This window comes from Propithecus coquereli, unplaced genomic scaffold (genome assembly GCF_000956105.1).
Source record: "Propithecus coquereli isolate 6110/MARCELLA unplaced genomic scaffold, Pcoq_1.0 Scaffold34, whole genome shotgun sequence".
Taxonomy (NCBI): domain Eukaryota; kingdom Metazoa; phylum Chordata; class Mammalia; order Primates; family Indriidae; genus Propithecus; species Propithecus coquereli.
In genome coordinates this window covers 11,428,261-11,449,204 of record NW_012149063.1, presented here as the reverse complement: position 1 = coordinate 11,449,204, position 20,944 = coordinate 11,428,261, and the positions used below count along the sequence as shown (strand labels likewise).

The window sequence follows — 20,944 nt, the reverse complement described above, 5'->3', positions numbered from 1 at the left end:
CCACAATACTTAAGTCTGTTAAATACAGAATCATTTTTCTTAGATCCTGCTAGCTAGACATCGGCAAATCCTACTATCCTCCCTTTTCTAGACCTCACTCAGACCACCATACCCTTCTGATTGTAGTTGTCATTGACATGCTACAACTTCCAAGTTTATATTAAATTATATAATATATTACATTTGAATTAATAATTTCTCAATAATATGTGAAAGATACCCTAACTTTATGTATAACATAGATAAAAAATATAATTTGGTGTGGGTCTTGCTATAGTTGTCTAATATCTTTCATAATCTATTGTATTTTGTTAATCATAATTACAGAATATATCATTTTATTACTAGATTCTCAGATTCATGGGGATATCTCATTTAGGACCTCCAATTATATATTTTTGCAATTAATTGCCACTTTATAATGTCTAAAACAACATAAAAATATGAATGTGAAATATTAACATCATTTAAATAATTTTAAAATGAAATGATCTGTATCTAAAAGGTCTCATTAAATATTTATGATACATCAATTGCTGTCATTGAGATTATAGAAATCCGTTAGAAATTTGAAGAATTATTGAGAAAGGCTGGCCATCAAAGTAAAAAAAAAAATTGTTTTGCCAAACAAAATGTTCTTCTGCATTTTTTTTTTATGTTTCTACAGAAGTAAAGCACATGATCTCACTCTTTACCCCTCATCCTTTTGCCTTCAGTTGAATTTCCCTGTGTTTAAAACCATTGTTTAAAGGATTGCAAACCAGTCAGCCAGAACATGTGAAAGTTGGGAACTGAAGTCTTTGAATTTAGATATTGTGCTTCTGGTACATGATAGAGTTATGAATATAGACATATAGATACCCATTTCAGCTCTCACAAAATGGAGAAACTTGAGAAACTACAAGAGAAATTTATTTATAATATGCACAATGGGATAGTTTCAAGAGAGAAACAGAGGTCCAGAACAACCATCCCCCTCCTATTCCTTGATACCGATGTTTTGTCCTATTCTAATGAGCATGTTGAAATAGAAGATGGAGTGCTTTTCAAAACTTTTGCAGTAGAAAAATCTTGACTTCAAAAATTCTGGATCCCCATGCTCATTAAATTCCCTTCAAACCCCAGAAAATAACCGGACCCTAGGTGGGAATTCAAACACCATTTGGGTCTTGAAGAACTTGGGACCTGATGTTCAAGCATAGAACATGGGTTCTGAGAGCCTAACTGTGCCTCTGCACAATTCAGACTTGTCTGGATATCAGAACCGTGTTCAGCTTTGGCCGTGATAAAGTGTTTGCCCTCTAAAATTGTCGTATGCAAAAAAGTTCTCTCTCTTCGGAAAGAAAAGCTATTATATGAATTATTAATTTAACAGGCAAAAGAGAATGAGATATTAAATGTGAAAAGTGAAATGAACATTATGGAGAACATTGTGGAAAACCGGAAGGCAGAAAGGGAAGAACTCAGCCTCCTCCGGATGGTCTGGCAGCTTAAAGCCACTGACGGCAAGCCTGTGAAGCAGCGGTGGGGCGCATTCAAAGAGCAACTTAAGAAGGTGAGGAAACAAATCATGGGTGTTACCTAGCCTTAGAAGGGAATGACATTCTGTGACATGCTACCACGTGAATGAGACATGCTACCACATGAATGAACCTTGAAAACATTATGCTAAGTGAAATAAGCCAGACACAAAAGGATGAATTTTGTGTGATTCTACTTATGTGAGACATCTATAGTCAAATTAGTAGAGACAGAAAGGAGAATACAGGTTACCAGGGGCTGGGGGGAGGGACAGAGGGAATGGGGAGTTGTCGTTTAATGGGTACAGACTTTCTGTTTGGGATGATAAAAAAGTTCTGGAGAGGGATGGTGGTGACCATGATTGCACAAGAGTGTGAATGTGTTAATGCCTCTGACTGTTCACTTAAAAGTGGTAAAAATGGTAAATTTTATAATGTATACTTTACCACAATAAAGCCAAAAAAAGTAAGGGAAACCAAGGACCTGTACCTTTATTGTTTGGTGTTTTCGAAATGAGCTCACTTAAGGTTGAGGATGTTTTCACAGGGGTTGAAAAGTTTGACAAAGCTGCACTTCAATACTAGAATGATCACAGCATATTTGCGGGAAGTGTCAGAGCAAACACATGCACAACTAACTATCTGATGTTCATTTCAGACCACTCACAACTTAAAACTTCTTCAGGAGGTCCTTATGCCTGTGTGTGCACTTGACCTTGGAGGGAGCCTCCAGACCATTTTGGATCTACGGAAAAAATGGAACGAAATGAAGCCTCAGTTCCAGGTGACGAAATGGATGGATTTGGGTGAATGGCAAAAACTTAAAAAGTGCTCAGTTGCAGTTTACCTAATTAATTTTAACAGACTGAGAATTTCTGTTTTTTCTACAAAAGCATTGCTTGTCTAGTAATCACTGGAGAGACACATTTTTCTTCCTATTTTTCTGCACTCTTCTGAATTTGATGATACACACATTCAGGCTATGAAATGTGCTAAATATAGCTTTACCTTAGATTATTTTAATTTAATTATTAATTAAATTATTAATATATTTATCACATATTCACTCTAATTCTTCTTCTAGGGAGTGCAGACGTGTTTTAAATTGAGACATCTCAGAACAAGAATGAGTAACCTCTGACCCAGAGGCTCTGCTGCCCTGGGTCCCTGAAGTGACCACTGCGATGTCACTGTCCCAAACTACCGCACGCCAGGCTCCCACACCATGCTGGGAATTTTGCTGTGCTGTCCATTCACCCTCTCAGAAAGCCCTCAGGATGTGAGAGATAAAACCATGAGTCATGGTCCTGTCCCCTGACTGCTTAACACATTCCCTATTACCCCACCTCCTGCCTCTGCTAAACTTGACCCAACTGCCAAAAATGCTTGCCAAGTACATTGTCCTCCTGCCTGGATTCTTGTTGTTTGCTGCAAAATTAAGATACCTGTGCTTCCATCTGTCATGACTTCGTAAATGTGGGCTTTAAAGGATCCCAGAATCAGAAGATTGAGGAGTCCTTTAGGGAATATCTAACTGTAGTTTCCTTTAAGACAAAACTGATATAAAATATAACCACCACCCCTGCTACACGCACATACATCCCCACCCACCATTGTAACCCACAGCAAAACTCTCAGCAAATGCGACTGGTCTATCTTAGGTTTTTTGATATGTCCTGTATGTGCTTATTTGCATTTCATTTGTGCACACGTCTGCATGTATGTGTAAGTTCCTCTAAATCAGCAACCATTGCTACACTTTTCTAGCTCTGTCGCTGTGATGTGTATATATTTGATGGCCATGTGTTTAATTTGAACTTGAAGACCCTTTTTAGGTCACTTTTCTGAAAATTATCTCCTTAGTCTTAATCATTTCCATTACTTTTACTTTTGATACCAGATCCATCCCTGAAATTATTAATAGTAGCATTCTCTTTAAGTTATCCACACTTTGCAGGTTCTACTCCACCATCTGGATACCATAAAGGATATTTGAACAATTTTGGATAAAAGGGAAGGCAGCTTACCCTGCCTGCATGTGGTGGCTACTTATAGCTCATGGGGTGACTGCTTTTGAAGCAGCATATCTGTTGTACTGTTCAGCTGGTGGTTCATTCTCTTCATTCTTTTACCACAGTGCACGAGTAGTTCCCCTGATGTATTTTTACAGTCATCTGCTCTGGGTGCTCTTACCACACCACCTGATTCTAGTCTATATTAAATATCATAGCTGGTCATGGGGCTTCATCAAATATCTAAAATACACTGACTTAACAGATGACAAGAATATTCAGTGTGCCGTAGAAATACATGATTCCATTTCACTACCTAACATTGAAACACTGTCTTTGCATTGCTCATAATTTTTTAATTAATAATTTCTGAGAAGTTGAGCATGGAACAATGTATCCCTAGCATCTAGCACAATGCCTGAATTTTGGGGGTGGGGGCTCATAATAAGTATTTTTTTTAATGAGAGAATGAGTCATTATTTAGACCTTCATATTGGCAGTGATAAAGTCAAAAGCTCTCTAAAAGCTGGATTTCTTTTATTGCTGTCAATGTTTAGCAATTGAAAGACGAGGTTCGGTACATTATGAAAGAATCAGAAGACTTAAGTGTCAAAGGAGCCCCTGTAAAAGAGAAGTCTCAGCAACTGAGGGACCTTATTCACCTCCATGAAAAACAGAAAGAGAGAATCCAAGACTATGAGGATATCCTGTACAAAGTGGTCCAGTTCCACCAAGTCAAGGAAGAGGTAAGACACTTAACAGATGACTAGAAGACTCAGAGTTTTGAACTATGAAATTAAAAATTAATTATTGTAAAATAAATAAGGCCAAATTGCTTATTCTGATACTGGAAGCTTATGCAATCTGGCCCCTAACTTATCTCTCACTATCCCCCATCCTCCCTATGTTCCAGCCAAACTGAGCTCTTCTTTGTCCCTCAGAGAAGTTGCACATATTCCTGACATCAAGCCTTGACTCTCAGGCTGCCATTATCCGACAGGCCTCTCTCTCTCTCTGCCCTATTATCTAAACCCTGTACCTCCGTCCAACAATCCTACATCACTTGGAGTGATTTCTCTCTCTTCTAAAATCCTAGAGCTCGCATTGTTTATTCCATACATCTTGCATTTTTAGTATCTTGATTTTTAAGTACTTTTTAATAAATGTAGCTTTGCCCCCCTCAATTCAAGTGTAAGCTATTTGAGGGCAGAAACCAAGTTCAATTTTTATGTATCTGAAGTACCTGACATCATGGAGTGCTCAATAAATATGTATTTGTTGGTTGCCTTTTTTACAAAACGTCATAGCTGTTAGCCTCTGTAAACACGAAGTGGAAGTGTATGGATATCCCTTTCAAATAGTCTCTGGATTTATTCGAATCACAAGCTTAGATCTCGCTAAGGTTTTAGGTTATAACCAGAAAGAGTATTTCCTTCTTTAAAAGAACTGACAACATTAGCTGCTCAATAATTACCCTATTGGATTTGCAGCATTCTAACATTTTGTTTGGCTACGATGACAACAATTAGGGATAGGCTTGGCAGCATTTTGAACAGCTAATAAAATATGCTATAGAAAATAGACTTAAAAAAAAATCCATCTTCATGTAAAACCCAGGTTAATTGTTAATGCACTAACTTCCAGCTGGGACAGCTCATCAAATCAAGAGATCTGGAGTTTCTAGAGCAGATGAAGGAACTGGCTGATGTTCATGAGATCCAGATTCACCTCCGTCGCTCTCAGGAAAAACAGGCACACGTGGACCATCTCTACAAACTGGCCCTTTCCTTAGGAGTGGACATCATCTCATCAGTGCAGCGGCCTGTGAGCATCTCTGGGCACCATCATTTACACTGAGTTCTGAGGCTTGGGCTATAACATGAAATAAACAAGGCGGATTGCTTAATATATGTTAAATTACAAAATACGTCAAACCATTGAGGTAGTTATTTGTGATGAGCTTCTACCCTATGACAAAAGAAAAAAATTTTAAATAGAAAGTCAGAATATAAAAGTCTTGTTCAATTGCTTCTATTCTCATGCAAATTTTTTTTAAAAAAACAGTATTGATATTGTAGATCTGTGTAATCCAGTGTGGCAGACAGTATTTTTGTCTTTCAAATGTGCCCAATGCAACTAAAGAACTAAACTTTTAATTTTATTTAATTTGAATTTATCTAAATTTGTATTTTAAAACTGATTCTCAATATAGTTACTGGAAAACTTTTAATTATGCTGGGAACAACTTGGGTGTGGGAATAAACTTTCGAAACTGTGAACTTAGGAAATTTAAATACAGACCAAATATTTCTGACAGAAATTGAACGATTGAGATATGCTCGAAGTATGAAATACACATCAGACTCCAAAGACTTAATATAGAAATCATATTAATATTGTTTGTACCGGTTACATGTTAAAATGGTGATACTTGTACATATTTGGTTAAATTATAAAAATCAATTTCACCTATTTCTTATTTACTTTTCGATATGATGACTTGAAAATTTTAAATTATTTGTATGGTTCACGTTATGTTTCTGTTGGCCAATGCTACTTTAGCATTGCAGACCTGAAAAGACCTTCTAGATCTGAGAGCTCATCCAAGCCAGAACCCACGTTTTATAGATGAAGAATCTGAGGCCCAGAGAGCTGGCTGCCTTGTCCACAAAAGCCTGCGGTGGAGGAGCCCGACCCTCCCAATTTTAGCTAGGGATCTGGGAACTAGTCATTGGGTCCACTTTATGCCACTCGACAAACTTCAAAAGAGAAGGAAGTATTTCCAGATCAGAAGCACTGATTTTTTAAAAATCCTTCTCCAAATTTGTAATCTGAAGGGAGAAAAGATTATGTTTATTCTATCAATATGTATAACATTGATTAAATCGTAATGGCCAATTATATTTTAAAGTACATTTAAGATATCCACTACACTATAGGAAATGCAGGGAACCTAAAGTCTATTTTTTTAAACTGAAAGACATAGAAATTCAAAGGATCTGTTGCTGTTTCTAGAATCTACTTTTTTCCAGGAAAGAGCTTTTTTTTTAAGGAGTTTTATTTTATTAGCAAATTTACTTTAAAAATAAAAAAGAAAGAAGCCTCACTTTGTGCAGATAGTGTAAATTGTTCCAATCCTCCTCTGGCCTTGGCCCCCACAGCCCCTCAGTACAGAGTGGGGACGGCAATGCTTGCATAATGAACCCAAGGTTGAGCTTAAGTTGACAGGAAAATTACAGTGCAGAAGTCAAACGTTTCTAATGCATATTTTATGCCTTTTGAAGTAAAAATTATACCATATAATGAATGGTGTCTCTGAGGAGTTGGGTATGATAAGCAAATCTTCAGAACTAGAGATTCGAGACTGGAAATGTCTTTCTGGTAATGTTGGGTGTCTGGCTTCTTTCTGAAATAATATATTCAAATGTGTTTAAGGAAAAATAAATCAGGAGCCTATGTCTTTTTTTAAAAAGTGTTATTTATGAGTTTCATAATGCAGGTAAATAGCATATTCATCTCATTGCTGTTTCATCTATTACCCTCGTTACTTCCACTTGCCTGTCATTTTTAGAGCTGCTCTAATGTCTCTGCAAAGAACCTACAGCAGCAGCTGGAGACCCTTGAGGAGGACAGCCTGACCTGGCGTGCCGACGCCGGGGAGTATGAACGGACCCTGTCCCACAGCTTGGAGTACTGTGCCACAAGAGATGAGATAAATGAGGTGAGGGATGTGAGAACTGACTCATTGCCAAAAGCTGTTTGAACCTATAGCGTGTGTCTCAGTGTCCATACATGTGCTTGTGCCATGCACACATGTGCCCACATGCACACACACACAGTGAATCGGGAGACATTCTTCTCATCCATGTCCTTTAATCCAATAGGCAGTGGCCTCGGGGCTCTGAAAATTTAAGTAAACTTTAAGTTCCCAAACTTCTGGAAATCAGTATGTTGACAGTGCATAGAAAAACCTAGAATGCAGTCGTTTTTACGGTTGTTTTTGTTTGTTTTTGGGGGTTGTTTTGTTTTGTTTTCCCCCACTCAAAGCTATCTAGCAGTCATTTGCTAGAGTGGCTACAGCTTTTGCAGGGGACAGAGAAAAGGGTGACACTGACCCGTTGCAGCCAGCTCCAGCCTGCTGAGATTCTATTTAAGTACCATTGACTCATGGTGAAGGGGTGCTAAGGGCCATGCTCTTTGCTTCAGAGGCTACAAAGTATTATCACTAACATCAAGTGGCTGCTTTCATATTTACTCAAACTGAGTGGTTTTCCTGGCAAAACAACTCTCGGAGTAAAAAGAAATAGCAGATAAAAGTGAACCTCCACATCCATGCACCCTCACATACATAATTTCACCTCCTCCCCCCAACTGTAACGAATCTCGAACCCTCAGATACTCACTGAACCACAAACTACCACCCACCCAGCCAAGCTTTCCATCGAAATGCTTACTCATTTTGCGGGGTGCACACACAATCACACACACCCCCACAGATTGGGATAGCAAGGGTTCTGATTCTAACTGGAAATTGATAGCAGAACATAAGGGTACCCATAATTCCGGATTTATCTCCATTTAGAGCAAACTGTCCTGTGTCCACTAAACCGTAAGTCTGTTAGGAAGGGGGTGGGGGAGGAGGTGGCACTCCTTCCTGAACCTTGTTTATGCACAGTTTACATAATCTAGGTCCAGCAAGTATCAAATATTACCAAACAACATTAAAGCATGGACTAAAGTATAAGTCACTAAGCTTTAATGACGGTCCAGCTCTAAAGTGCCCCTCCTGCAGCCACGCTTGTACAGACTACAGGCAGGTGCAGGAGGGGGCACGGCTGGAGGGAAAATGAGAGGTGAAGAGAGCAGGAGTGGCCACTTGGATCCCGTTCAACAGGAGGGTAGCAGGAACTGACATCTGATAAGCATTCTCACTTCATTTTGGACGAAAGGACCGTAGAGTTTCTGCTCAGGGTCTGTGTTCCACGGAGTCACTTTTGGCTGGAGACTCATGTACTCACCCAGGGTGGAACCCAGAGTGGAGCTGCCCTCTGCTTCCGGTTCCTGCACTGCAGCTTACACTCCCCTTGGGCCTTCTGAAGGAAAACAATCAGAGCAAAGTGGTCTTCTCAAGGCTACAGAATTTGGATTCGTGGCCATGGAAATGATTTTTTAAAAATCTTTCCCGAAAATTATCTTCTTCTTCCTCCCTCTGCCTTCCTCCCCTCCCCGCTGCTCTGTCCCTCCTCCTCCTCCTTCTTTTTGTGCACCTTAGTCTTTCCACAATTCTCCGTCATTGCAGGGATGGCTCAGCTCTGTATTTACTGAAGCATAAGTGGAGCAGGCGAAGGTTAATCCCAGCCCCCTCCGGCTCGGTTCCATCTCCCTGAAGAGCTGTGGCATTTATGGAGCAGGGGCTCCCTGCCCAGGCCCTTTCAGCAGGGGTTCTATTTACAGGGTCTGCCTCATGGTGAGCCTGTGCCTGCAGCCAGCGGCCCTGGGGGCAGATGTCCCTTCCAGTCACAGCAGGGGCGCCCCAGGATTGTCTGTACCGTGTCAGGGATGAGCAACCAGATACATGTGGGTTCGATTTAGGAATCAGATATCACTTTAGCATGCTCTTAAATATTAAGAGAGAGATTCTTCCCATTTGCTTCCACTTCTAATCCAATTAATCTTTGATGTAAGTTACAGTTTCACATTTAAAAGACCTTTGAAAACCTTTCCTTCTTTTGTAGAGATATAGGTGGCATCTCAGAGTGTAACATCCACACCCTGAACTTTCCAACCTCAAGCCTAGTGGGAAAATAATCAAAAGGAATATTTTCAGTGCTCCTTAGTAAAATAAAGATATTTGTGTCTGTTTATATTGTGACTACAGAGCGCAAACAGATGGCCAATTTCCACAGTCGTAATAATATTTGACATCTAGACATTATTATTTATTATCATTATTAGTCTTTGGGTTTAGGTACTTAAAACACTATGTAAAATTAAATGCCATATGTTCCACTAATTTTTTTTTCTGCATAAAAAAATACTATCAGATACTCTGCCAGAGAACTAGACAAAGCATAGCATTGGATTTTTTAAGTTGATTTTATTAATAAAGCACAATGTTTTGCTTCCAGTGTGCTCAAAGTGCTTCTAGAAAGTTCACAGCCTCTGACTTACAATAGATTTTGGAGAATTTCTAGTTCAACATCTTCATTTTTCAGATGAGAAAACTGAGATGTGCATAATTTTCATTTTGGCAGTGTGCTGCTAGAGGACTATAGAGCTTCTGCTCAGTGTTCTAGGGAGTCAACTTCAGACCACAGAGTCATTTGTTGGGCACCAACATGCTTCTCATTTGCTAAACTCAGAATTCACCATTCACATAATGTTTTAGTCCCTTTCAACCACTGCATGGTCTGATGTGAAATGTATCCTTTTTCTATGCTTTCCTTTTCTATCCCTATTTTCTGGTATATCTGTTAATGTTTGTATGATCTGATATAATGGTACAGTTCACTTGGTTATTTCAACAAAAATTTCTTTCTTGACTATGCTGTTGTTAATTTACATGGTCTTAATGGTACTGAAAGCCCTTAGGAAAGAACTTGAAACCTCAAGACAAAATAACGTAAGGTGCTCTAAACATAATTTTTAAAATGTTCCTTAAAGACAAAGAATGATGGTCTTGTTCCTTGATTATCTTTGTGTAAAAAATATTTTTTCTAATTTCATACTAAGACACAGAAAATTATAAAACCTCATTTTCTCCACATCTACCTACTAGAAAAACAACCTTCAGACTGTCAGATTTTGTGGAGTTTTTTTCCTACCCATTCCACACAAAGATACACTTGTATGCATGAATGTTGAATATCACTGTATATTTTCTTGCCTGGTTCTATTAATAAGTTGTTCATACACAAAGTGCTGTAGACATATTCTCTGCCATGTTATATGATAGGGGAACATCATTCTTTACACATCTACATTTAGAAATGTAATAAGTTAATATTGAGCATGTTTTCTTCTTACAACCTGACCAAAAAAGTTACTTTTATATTTATATGATGTTAATGAAAATTTGTCACTAGTGGCTCATATTGTGGGTCACAAACAGTTACTTTGCTGGAAAGAATAGTAATGACAGAATTGGGTTGGTATTCATTTTCTCAAAAGAAATTTTCTACACAGAAGCTTTCAGATAATTATTTTACCTTACCCTGAAATTTTTCCACTGTAGCAACATCTTACCCATCAGGAAGAAAGCAGAAAAGTATTTAGTATATTTATATTCCATATGTCAGTCCTGTGTTCCAGTGGCACAAACTCTTTTATCAGTTTGAATAAATCAGTCATGTGATTTCCATGGAACAGCACCATGCTATAGCATGGACAATAGCTATCTTCCAGAATTACAATCCAAATTCATCATTTTTTAAAAAAAGACTACATTGTCTTCATTCAGCAAGTATCTTTAATGTGGTTACCATGTGCCAGACCATAAGAATACAAATGTCCTCAGGAAACTTAAGAGTCTAGGGAGAGTTAAAACCCATGGGGCTTCACAGTCACAGCAATTGGTCTGTTAGGCCCCATCCTGGGTCCATTTGGATGTCATGTGTAAGAAGATAGGAAAGATTACAATTCGTTCTGGAAATGTCTATCCCATGGGGTTAAAATCCTTTAGAATATTGGTATTTAATACCTGCAAAGTGACCCTGTGGGATCTTCCTGAAGAATATAGAGAGATGAATTTTAAAATGTCCAGAAAATAAAACAAATAAAACAACAAATATATTATGAAGACACAAAACATGCAGGATGGATAAAATGTTTATTACTGAGACCTGCTGCCACCTACAATTTAAGACAGAGCAATTGTCTTCTCGTTCCAAGTTGCCCCACTTTCTGCTGCTAGGAGACTGACCTCAAGCACAAGAAGACAGAGGTGTGGTGGCCAAATGGAAGGAGGCCAGGAAAGTTTTGTATTGAAATCTCTCCAGTACTAAGGGTGACTATTCTACCATAAATGATTGTAGCAAATCATTTGGGTTAAACTTTGAGTCTTGGATGTCTTGATTTCAAATGCAGCATCCCTGGGAGGTGATAATATTACAGCCTTCCGATGCTGAAATGAGCAGCAGAAAGCGTTTCTCTGGAGGGGACAAAATGGCGGGCAAGAAATCACATTGGTGAAGTGGACATTAAGAAAAAATGAAAATTAACTACTCATTTCATATTTTTGTTTCTGGCCAAGCATGTGCCATAGTTTCAAGGAAAGGCTTTCTTTTCAAATTCATTTCTTCTGTTTTAAAATGTCCCACATACCTCACACAAATTGGCCTTGCCGGCAACAGACTTACAAATAAACACATTTTTGTGCCAAAGCTGCCTCAACCAGCTTAGTCAAGACTAAGAATAGCAAGCCAGGCTCGCTTGTCATCACCCTCTTCCCGTCTGCTTTATCCCGAAGAAGCTTTGCTCATTCCTAACCCTTAAGGGTGTTGGGTGGGGGTGGGGGAGGGCAGGGTTTACAGCTTGCTGGAAAATTTGGTGAAGTTGCTCATTCTGTTAATTTCAAAATAACTACAGTTTTTAAATCTTAATGATTTTTTTTCTAATTACAGCTATGTTAACTCAGTCTGCCTATTCTACGGTAAATATGGAGGAATTGAGCAGGTAGAACCATAGGGAAATCAAATGATTCATTAGAAAAAGTATTTTTTACCTAATTTTTTAAGACTTTCAGAAACTTTAACATGAATTATAACAACATTTAAAGATTTCTAATAGGGTATAATTTTTCTCAGCCCTGCTTGTGTGCTCAGGTTGAGCAGTTGTCTTAGCCATCTCCACCATTCTCCATTGTTGACAAGCTAACTAAAGTTAGAAACAGCTGCATGAACAATGACACCACAGCCCAGCAGCCACAGCACTCAGTTCCTTTAAAAAACATGATCACAAGTTATGTGGGGATTAGATGGGAAGTTAAGTTTTCAATATTGGAAAGTGCAGGTAAGAAAATTAAGTATGACTGGATTTTTCAATTGCTGAAGGTAGTTCATGCACACTATACCTTCCACTTGTATCTGTTATAATCCTGAATTTGAGTTGGGAAAGGCACCGAGGTTTAGATTTTAAATGGATTTCCAGTGAAACCAAAAGAGAAAGTGCCAGCAGCTTTGTCAAGGGAGCTCATGTGTCAGAAAGACGCTGATCCTGTTTCACACACCCACGGTGTCACGAACATTCTTTGGCCTTATAAATCATCTTCAGTGGAAGGGCACACAATCTGAAGTGATCAAAAATAAAATTACACTCATCGTTTATCAGCCTTAAATTTCTTCATCCAAAGTAGGCTTAAAATCTCATAGCTTAGAATTTTTAAGTGTTAAGACTCAGTTTTTCTCCATTCATCATACAGTTTTCAAGTAGATATTGAACTGTCCCCTTTTCAACAAGCAGGTTTAACCCAATGGAGATCAGGTTGATGATAGAGCCCCTTTTCCTTCCTCTAGATTAAGGTTTTATGATATATGTTGTATTTCAGTAGAGAAAAATAAATAAAATTTTCCATTGGATAAATGTTAGTGATGGAATATGTTTTTCCCTTTATTTTATTTTTAATTGTAAAATACACATAACATAAAATTTAACAGCTTAACCATTTTAAGTGTATAGGTTAGTGGTATTAAGTACTTTCACATTGTTGTGTAACCATCACCATTATCCATCTGCAGAACTTTTTTGTCATCCCAAACAGAAACCTCTGTGCTCATTAAACAGTAACTTGCTATTGAAGAGATGTTTTTTTAAACAAGAATGGTTTCCTCAGATGTGGTACTTATTATATTTATAGTTGTGAATTATGACTTTGGGGGAAAAAAATCTCCTGCCAAAGTTTATGTGAATAACTAAGGATATGGTCCCCTTATATCTCAGTCTCATAAATTGACACTATTTATTCTTTCCTATTAAAATCAAACACGTGCTATATTAAAACATTGAATGTCATAGAATACAAATTTTTATTTGTTATTTCATAAATATACCAACTGAATATGATCTTTTAAATAATTCCTTGAATTCTAATAGAGAACTAATTTTCAAATTTTGAAGTGATAGCTCTTTTCACTCTTTCTGAACATAATTGGTTTATCAATTAAAGTGGTTTATGTGGTCTCTGTTTGGTTTAGTTTATAACTTAAAAGTAATGTTCAAAAATTTCATTTACCACATAAAATAAACAACACTATTAACTATAGGTGTATCGGATGCAAAAATTGTGTCAGTAAAATAATTTCCATGTGTACAAAGAGCTTCAAAGATAATGTCTTCAAGAAGTGTTAAAGATAAGATCAAGGTTTTATTTTCACAATATGCAGAATGTGAAATAAGCATTTTGAGAAAGCATGTATTTTCTAGGACAGGCGTGTTTCTCTGCATTATAAGTCTAAATGGTTTCTAGCATGTGCATGGCCTTTATTACCTCCCAAATAATTTTTTTTTTTTTTTTTTTTTGAGACAGAGTCTCACTGTGTTGCCTGGGCTAGAGTGCCGTGGCGTCATCCTAGCTCACAGCAACCTCAAACTCCTGGGCTCAAGCGATCCTACTGCCTCAGCCTCCCGAGTAGCTGGGATTACAGGCATGCGCCACCATGCCCGGCTAGTTTTTTCTATATATTTTTAGTTGTCCAATTAATTTCTTTCTAATTTTAGTAGAGACGGGATCTCGCTCTTGCTCAGGCTGGTTTCGAACTCCTGAGCTCAAACAATCCGCCCGCCTCGGCCTCCCAGAGAGCTAGGATTACAGGCGTGAGCCACCGCGCCCGGCCACCTCCCAAATAATTTGTTTGCTCTCATTGAAAAGAATTCTAAAGTTTTTCTGACTTTTCTTATCATAGCTCAAATTTATCAACCATGACAGTGTTCAGTATTGCTGTCGAATGCCTCCATATAATCTGAGAAGGTTTATGTTTTCTCTATATTTCTCTTCTTTGATACTACAGAGACAGTTGCCTGTCAATATGCTTATCCCTCTTGATTACAGAGAAGGGACAGAAGGTGGTGCATTTAATGGAAGTGGGAACCGGGTAGTTTAGAATTTTGGTGCACTAGTATAGTTGAACTGTTCTTAAGACTGTCACAATCTATACCCTATTCTCAATGTATAGCCATATTCTTTGTTTATATACAAGTTAGTATTGCCATCATCAGCAACAACTCATTTTCTGTTTTTGAAGTATCTCTGAAGTTAATGGCCTATAACTAAAAAGTAAAACTGTTTTGGAAACTGCTCATGAAAAATTATTTTTACCTGGGCAAAAGACGTTCTTTTCCAAGTAAATCTCATACGGGATCTTCTCTTCCACCCCACCAATGTCCTAGGTGGTCTGTCAACACTTTATTGACCTCTTCAACATGAATAGCTCCTTGCAGCCTTAATAAATTTATACATGATGGCTGTAAGAGAAAATCAGGAGACAGAGGATCTGAGACCAATGTTAGCATACAGAGAACAGAATGAATGGGAAAATGACACCAAATAAATACGGATAAGCAAATTATAGTAGTTGAAAGTCTATATATGACATGTGAGAAACTTTATTGCTTAGGGGCTAAAGAGATGTTCTGTAACTATAATCCTAATTAAAAATTACAAATCAAAAAGTATTTTTAAACAGTTTATAATTACTTGTATGGGGGATATATTTAAATTCATATTCTATGTCACTTAGCAGGTTCATTTTCTATTGAAAATCCCTCTGAATACATTTTGAAGATTATGAATATTTTGAAGTGTTTATATGTTTTGATTTATTGCAAGCGAATATTAGTTTTCTTGTTTTAAGGAAACCACCTATTTCTTTTTATTGAACTACAGCTCAAAGAGTCATTCAAAGATATCAAAAAGAAATTCAACAATTTGAAGTTTAATTACACTAAGAAAAATGAAAAAGCTCGGAATCTGAAGGCTCTTAAATATCAAATTCAACAAGTTGATATGTATGCTGAAAAAATGCAGGTAACAAAATATGGTGGGTGTATATGTGCATGTGTGTGTGCGCATGTGTACTACCACAATTATTGCAAAATCATTTTGCATTTGAATTCTAGATGCTTAACTCTTGAGTTTTTGATAGGATTGGGACTGAAAGGATAGTTTTCCATTCTTATAACAATTGGGTTCTTACCTCTTCAGGCAGCTCCAGAATGGTTTCTGCCAAACCTACCCAGACTATCTATTTCCATTCTTCCTCCCAACACATGCACACACCATTCTATGCCTCTCTTCCTTTCCTTGCAACTGCCTAAGTCAGGATTTTCCTCCACTGCTCCCATATCCTCTTATTCCTACCTTGATTATTACATGCACTGGAGAGATTATTTAAATGTTTTCCACAGGACACAGTGAGCTTATTGAGGACAAGTATTTGCTTGTATTACAATTGACTTTTTAAAAAAAAGATCATATTATTATTCTCAAAATCTGGGATAGACCCTGGTATATAGTAAATTCTCTATACATTTGCTGAATGCTGAATTAATAAAATATTTGAAAAAAACATTCTTTACAAAATATATTTGTAATAATTATGATTCTGACATATCAGAATAGAAGAAGCTCCAAAAGTTTCCTCAAATTTTTCTCTTACTATTTAATCACTAGCATCAAAAATAAAAATGGGATGTCATTTTTATAACTTTTTTTGCACAGGCTTTGAAAAGGAAAATGGAAAAAGTTGATAATAAAACTTCTGATTCTTTCTTAAATTATCCAACTAATAAAGTAAATATCCTTTTGGAAGCCATAAAGGATTTGCAAAAACACGTGGATGACTTTGACAAAGTTGTGACAGATTACAAGAAAAATTTGAACTTGACCGAGCATCTCCAGGAGGTGGTAGAAGAGGTATCTTCTTCTTGTAATGGTATCTATGTTGTAATGTTGTTTTAAAAAATTGTTTTGCTACTTTGAAGCAATGCTGCATTCCCAATTATTGTCATTGAATTTATGTATCATGCTCCTTTCCATGATTTTTTTTACTCAGGGCAATTTTTTAAAATAGAATTGCTAGACCAAAGGGAATGAATATTATAAGGTTTTTGATTGTATTGTCCAATTGCTCTTCAGAAAGGTTTTACTAGTTTACTTTTATAGGCAACGTATGAGAGTTCCCATTTCTCCACAACCTCATGAACTCAAGATGTCTAATCATCATGAAATTATGTTCACTGCAGTATATCAGTACTTGAAGTACTCAGAATTGCTTGTTTATTCCACAGAATTTGAAAATATTTATTTAAAAATGATATTGAGATTTTTCAGCTACAAAAAGTTGTTATTGGTGTTATTTTTGTTATTGTCAAGAGGATAAATGGTAAAGTATACATAAAATATGTGCAATTTGACAAATTAAAGTTATTTGCACACTTCGTTTTGAAGAAACTCTGCACTTGAAGTTCTTGAGTGTTCTTGCTCACCCATTATTCTGAGATACAAAAGCATCTCTGTTTACCACTAACACAGTTGAGTTTTTAGATTTAACACTGGATTAAGGAGGATCAAGATGATCATTCTTCTACATCTGATGTATAGGTTTTCTGTAGCTTCATGGCACTTATTTAAAACCTGCTCCAAACAGAGTCACGTGTTTCTATTTCTCATCCAGCATAAGTGCTTCTGCCCTGGGTCAGACATTCCTTCCATCACAGTTACTTATTTTTACTAAGAAACTGTTTCAATTCTCCACTGTGTTGTGAAAATATAACTGAGTATCTTCTACTTGAAAAAGGTGAAATGCTATCCTTTGGATGATATTTCCCCCATTCATAAATTTAATCTTATTCTTAAAAGAGAATGTATTTATTAGAATATTAACCAGATGATACTTTTACTCATGTACTGTTAATATCAGTTCATTATGTTAGGTTTGAGTGATTTGGCTTTTTTCTTGCCATTTAGCTGATATTTAGATTCTTTTTAGTGCCAAATGCTTTTTAATGCTTTTTGTGCTGGCTGTTCTTGTAAGTCTGTAACATTCCTCTTAGGAATTAGATTTTAAGCAAACCTAAGAAGGCGGGAAAATCAGTTGTACTTCCATACTTTTGCTTTCTTATAATTTTATTTATATGTATTCTCATACTTAAACTTTCTTATTTCTGCCTCTAATATCCAAGTGCAAAATATATGATCATATTTTGATATATTCTTTATTGTGACTTAGAAAGTTCAAACCAATGTGAACATAAAGTCTGAAGGAATTAAAATTTGATACTTCACTGGTCAAAATGAAGAACTTTAGAAGGATGGTGTCTCTTTAATCTGTGCTTTATCTCATTTAAATTTAGTGTCACTTTTGGTATGAAGATGCAAGCGCCACAGTTGTAAGAGTTGGAAAATATTCCACAGAGTGCCAGACAAAGGAAGCTGTGAAAATTCTCCACCAGCAGTTCAATAAGTATATCGCGCCCGCAGTGCCTCAGCAAGAAGAAAGGATTCAGGAGGCCACTGACCTTGCTCAGCGCTTATATGGTAAGATCTGTTTTAGGATATGTAGTGATTTGCCATTGAACAAATCTATACTGAGCCTAATCCAGCAGAAAGCAAGAGTGCGGCAAACCCTCAGAGTCCTCACTATACCAACCTATTGAGGGAAAAGGCTCAAGATAAGAGTCCACACCCAGTGAAAGAAAACAGTGAGGAATAGTGGGAGGAACTTCTGACAGCAGGAGATGAAGCCTGATGATTTTTAACAACTTTGTGTAAGCTTTCCTTTTCTATTCCTTTTTCTCCTCCATCCCTGTTGTTCATTTCCAGGGTAATAAAGCCAGAACTACGCTCAGATTATATGGACAAAAAGAAAAAAATACCTAATTTCCACTAGACTGATTCCTTGAAAACATACACAACTCCGGTAATACTTTAAATAGGCATAAAGCTAAGACTGACATCTGTAGCCTTCTCATTCCTATGAGGGTTTTGGTTCACGGATTTGAGAAAGGACTGCAATATCCTCCTTCACCTTCCTCTCACTTGTGGAAGAAATGAGAGAACTCAAATAATCGTTTTCATAAGTTTTGCTTTCTCTCTTCCATAACTAGGAAAGATAATAGCATTGTAAAGGTGAGAAGTCCTTCTTCCTAAAAGAGTCCCCCATTTAAGAAGTCCCTGGGTGGTGACAGTCCTTGAGGGCTCTGAGGAATAAGTTCCATGAATTCCCTGATACCGTTCCCATGAGACCATGAGTAATTCCCAGTGACCGAGCAAATGCAGCACAGAAAGAAGACACAACTGGTGGTACGAAAGGCTGCCCGAGGTTGCTGCCAGATATTTTCTCTTATAACAGGAAGCGCTATCCATGGAAAGCCATAAAATTTTGTAGAATGTAGACTGCACTAGCTAATGTAAATTATTGAGAATGAATTATTCACGATTTTCCAAAAGAAAAGGGTAGAAGTATAAAAATAATAAAATATAGATGGAAAAATTAATGAAAAGTCATGTGATGTCTCCTTCTTGCTACAATTACTGTAGAAATGCACTAAAAAATTTTGGAAGCACTCTGTTCCTGTAGCATTGTGTATGTTTCCCTCTATTACTGTACTTTTCACATTGTACTATAAACATGTGTTTTATTTGTCCATCCTCTCTGCTAACCATAAGCTTCTTAAGAACAAGGGGAGCATATTTTATCACTGTATTTGTGCCTGTATCAGTTGTATCAGCATACTAACTGCTTAACAGATATTTGATGAATCATCGAGTGAGTAATATGAATGAATAAATGAATGACATGAGTCTTCATCTATTCAGTATGGAAGCTATACCTTTTTAAAATTTGCATCAAGTAAGATACTTCAGGAAGATTATATCAACTCTTGAAAGCAACTCAAGCATTACTGAACCCAGAATTTTAAGGCAAATAAATTTATCTAAAAAAAATTTTTTTATAACTGTTATATACTAAGAGCTGTGGTGGATATAAAGATAAATAAAACCTAGTTCCCGTATTCAAGAAACCACAATCTAGGCCTTTACATCATGATATGGTAAATGCAATGAGAAAGGTATAAAATGTGTACATTAGTTTGCTAGGGCTGCCACAGCAAAATACCGCAGACTGGGTGGCTTAAACAACAGAAAGTTGTTTTCTCATGGTTCTAGAGGCTGGAAGTCCAAGATCAAGGTGCTGGCAGGGTTAGTTTCCTCTGAGGCCTCTCTTCTTGGCTCCCTGATGGCCACCCTCTTGCTGCCTCTTCACAAGGTCATCCTCTGCCCACTCACACCCCTGGTGTCTCTCCCTCTTCTTTAAGGGGACCAGTCATATTAGATTAAGGCTTCATTCTAATGGCCTCATTTTAATTTAATCACTTCTTTAAAGACCCTATTTCCAAATACTGCTATATGCTGAGGTACTGGGAATTAGGACTTCAACATATGAATTTGTCAGGGGAAGGGGACACAGTTCTGCCCATAACAAGGTGCAGTACAGCTTGGCCTGGGCTCTAGGGTCAGGCCTGGGTTTAAATCCCTGTTCCTTCAATTATTGTCTGTGTCACTTGAATAAGTTTCTTTGGGCATCAGATTCCTCATTTGCATAATGTGAGTAGTAATAGAACCTACCCAAGGATTACATTAGATAATGCGTATAAAGTATCTAGCAAAAGGCAAATAGTAAGTACTCGCTACATGGTAGCTGTTTTTATTATTATTCCAATAGAGAAAGATAAAATCCAGTTGGGGAAGATTAAGAACATTTTCACAGGACTGGGTACAGTGGCTCACAACTGTAACCTCAGCACTGGGTGGCCAAGGTGAGAGGACTATCTGAGGCCAGGAGTTTGAGACTAGCCTACCAACATAGTAAGACCCCTGTCTCTACAAAAAAATAAAAAAATTAGCTGGGCATTGTGATACATGCCCACAGTCCTAGCTATTCAAGAGGCTGAGGTAGGAGGATTGCTTGAACCCAGGTGTTCAAGACCAGCCTGTGCAACATAGGGAGACCTGTCTCTACAAAAATAAAAAAGGAACATTTTCACAGAAATATTGGCATTTGAGGTAGATCTTGAAAAGTAGATAAAATTTTGACAACAGAAATAGCGAGTCAGGGGAAGGCATTCCTGTATAGGAATGATTACTCAATGGCTGTGAGGATTTTCAGGGAACAGTTGCTGGTTCAGCTTGGCCAGAGACTAAATACATGCAGGAATTAGGGTGGTATACATTTGGGAGAGGCAAGTTGAAACCATATTATGGAGGGCGTTGAATACCATCCTGAGAAATTTATATTTTTCTAAGCAGTGAAGAATTACTGAATATTCTGAATAGGAGAAACCGATTGGAACTGAGCTTTAAAAATATAATATAGCAACATTATTTATGTTACATACAAGTGACATGGTACAGCAAAT

At 37.3% G+C, this 20,944-nt stretch overlaps 1 protein-coding gene across 1 annotated transcript in view; it reads left to right on the top strand.

Annotated features, from left to right (window-relative positions):
- The window catches only part of CCDC141 (coiled-coil domain containing 141), a 164,172-nt gene that overhangs the window by 128,011 nt on the left and 15,217 nt on the right, over nt 1-20,944 (top strand). The window contains exons 13-20 of the mRNA XM_012650763.1: nt 1,376-1,555; nt 2,179-2,304; nt 4,090-4,278; nt 5,177-5,356; nt 7,104-7,253; nt 15,411-15,551; nt 16,245-16,439; nt 17,879-18,062. Of these exons, the coding sequence (XP_012506217.1) occupies nt 1,376-1,555; nt 2,179-2,304; nt 4,090-4,278; nt 5,177-5,356; nt 7,104-7,253; nt 15,411-15,551; nt 16,245-16,439; nt 17,879-18,062 (1,345 nt within the window). The remainder of the gene's footprint in view (nt 1-1,375; nt 1,556-2,178; nt 2,305-4,089; nt 4,279-5,176; nt 5,357-7,103; nt 7,254-15,410; nt 15,552-16,244; nt 16,440-17,878; nt 18,063-20,944) is intronic.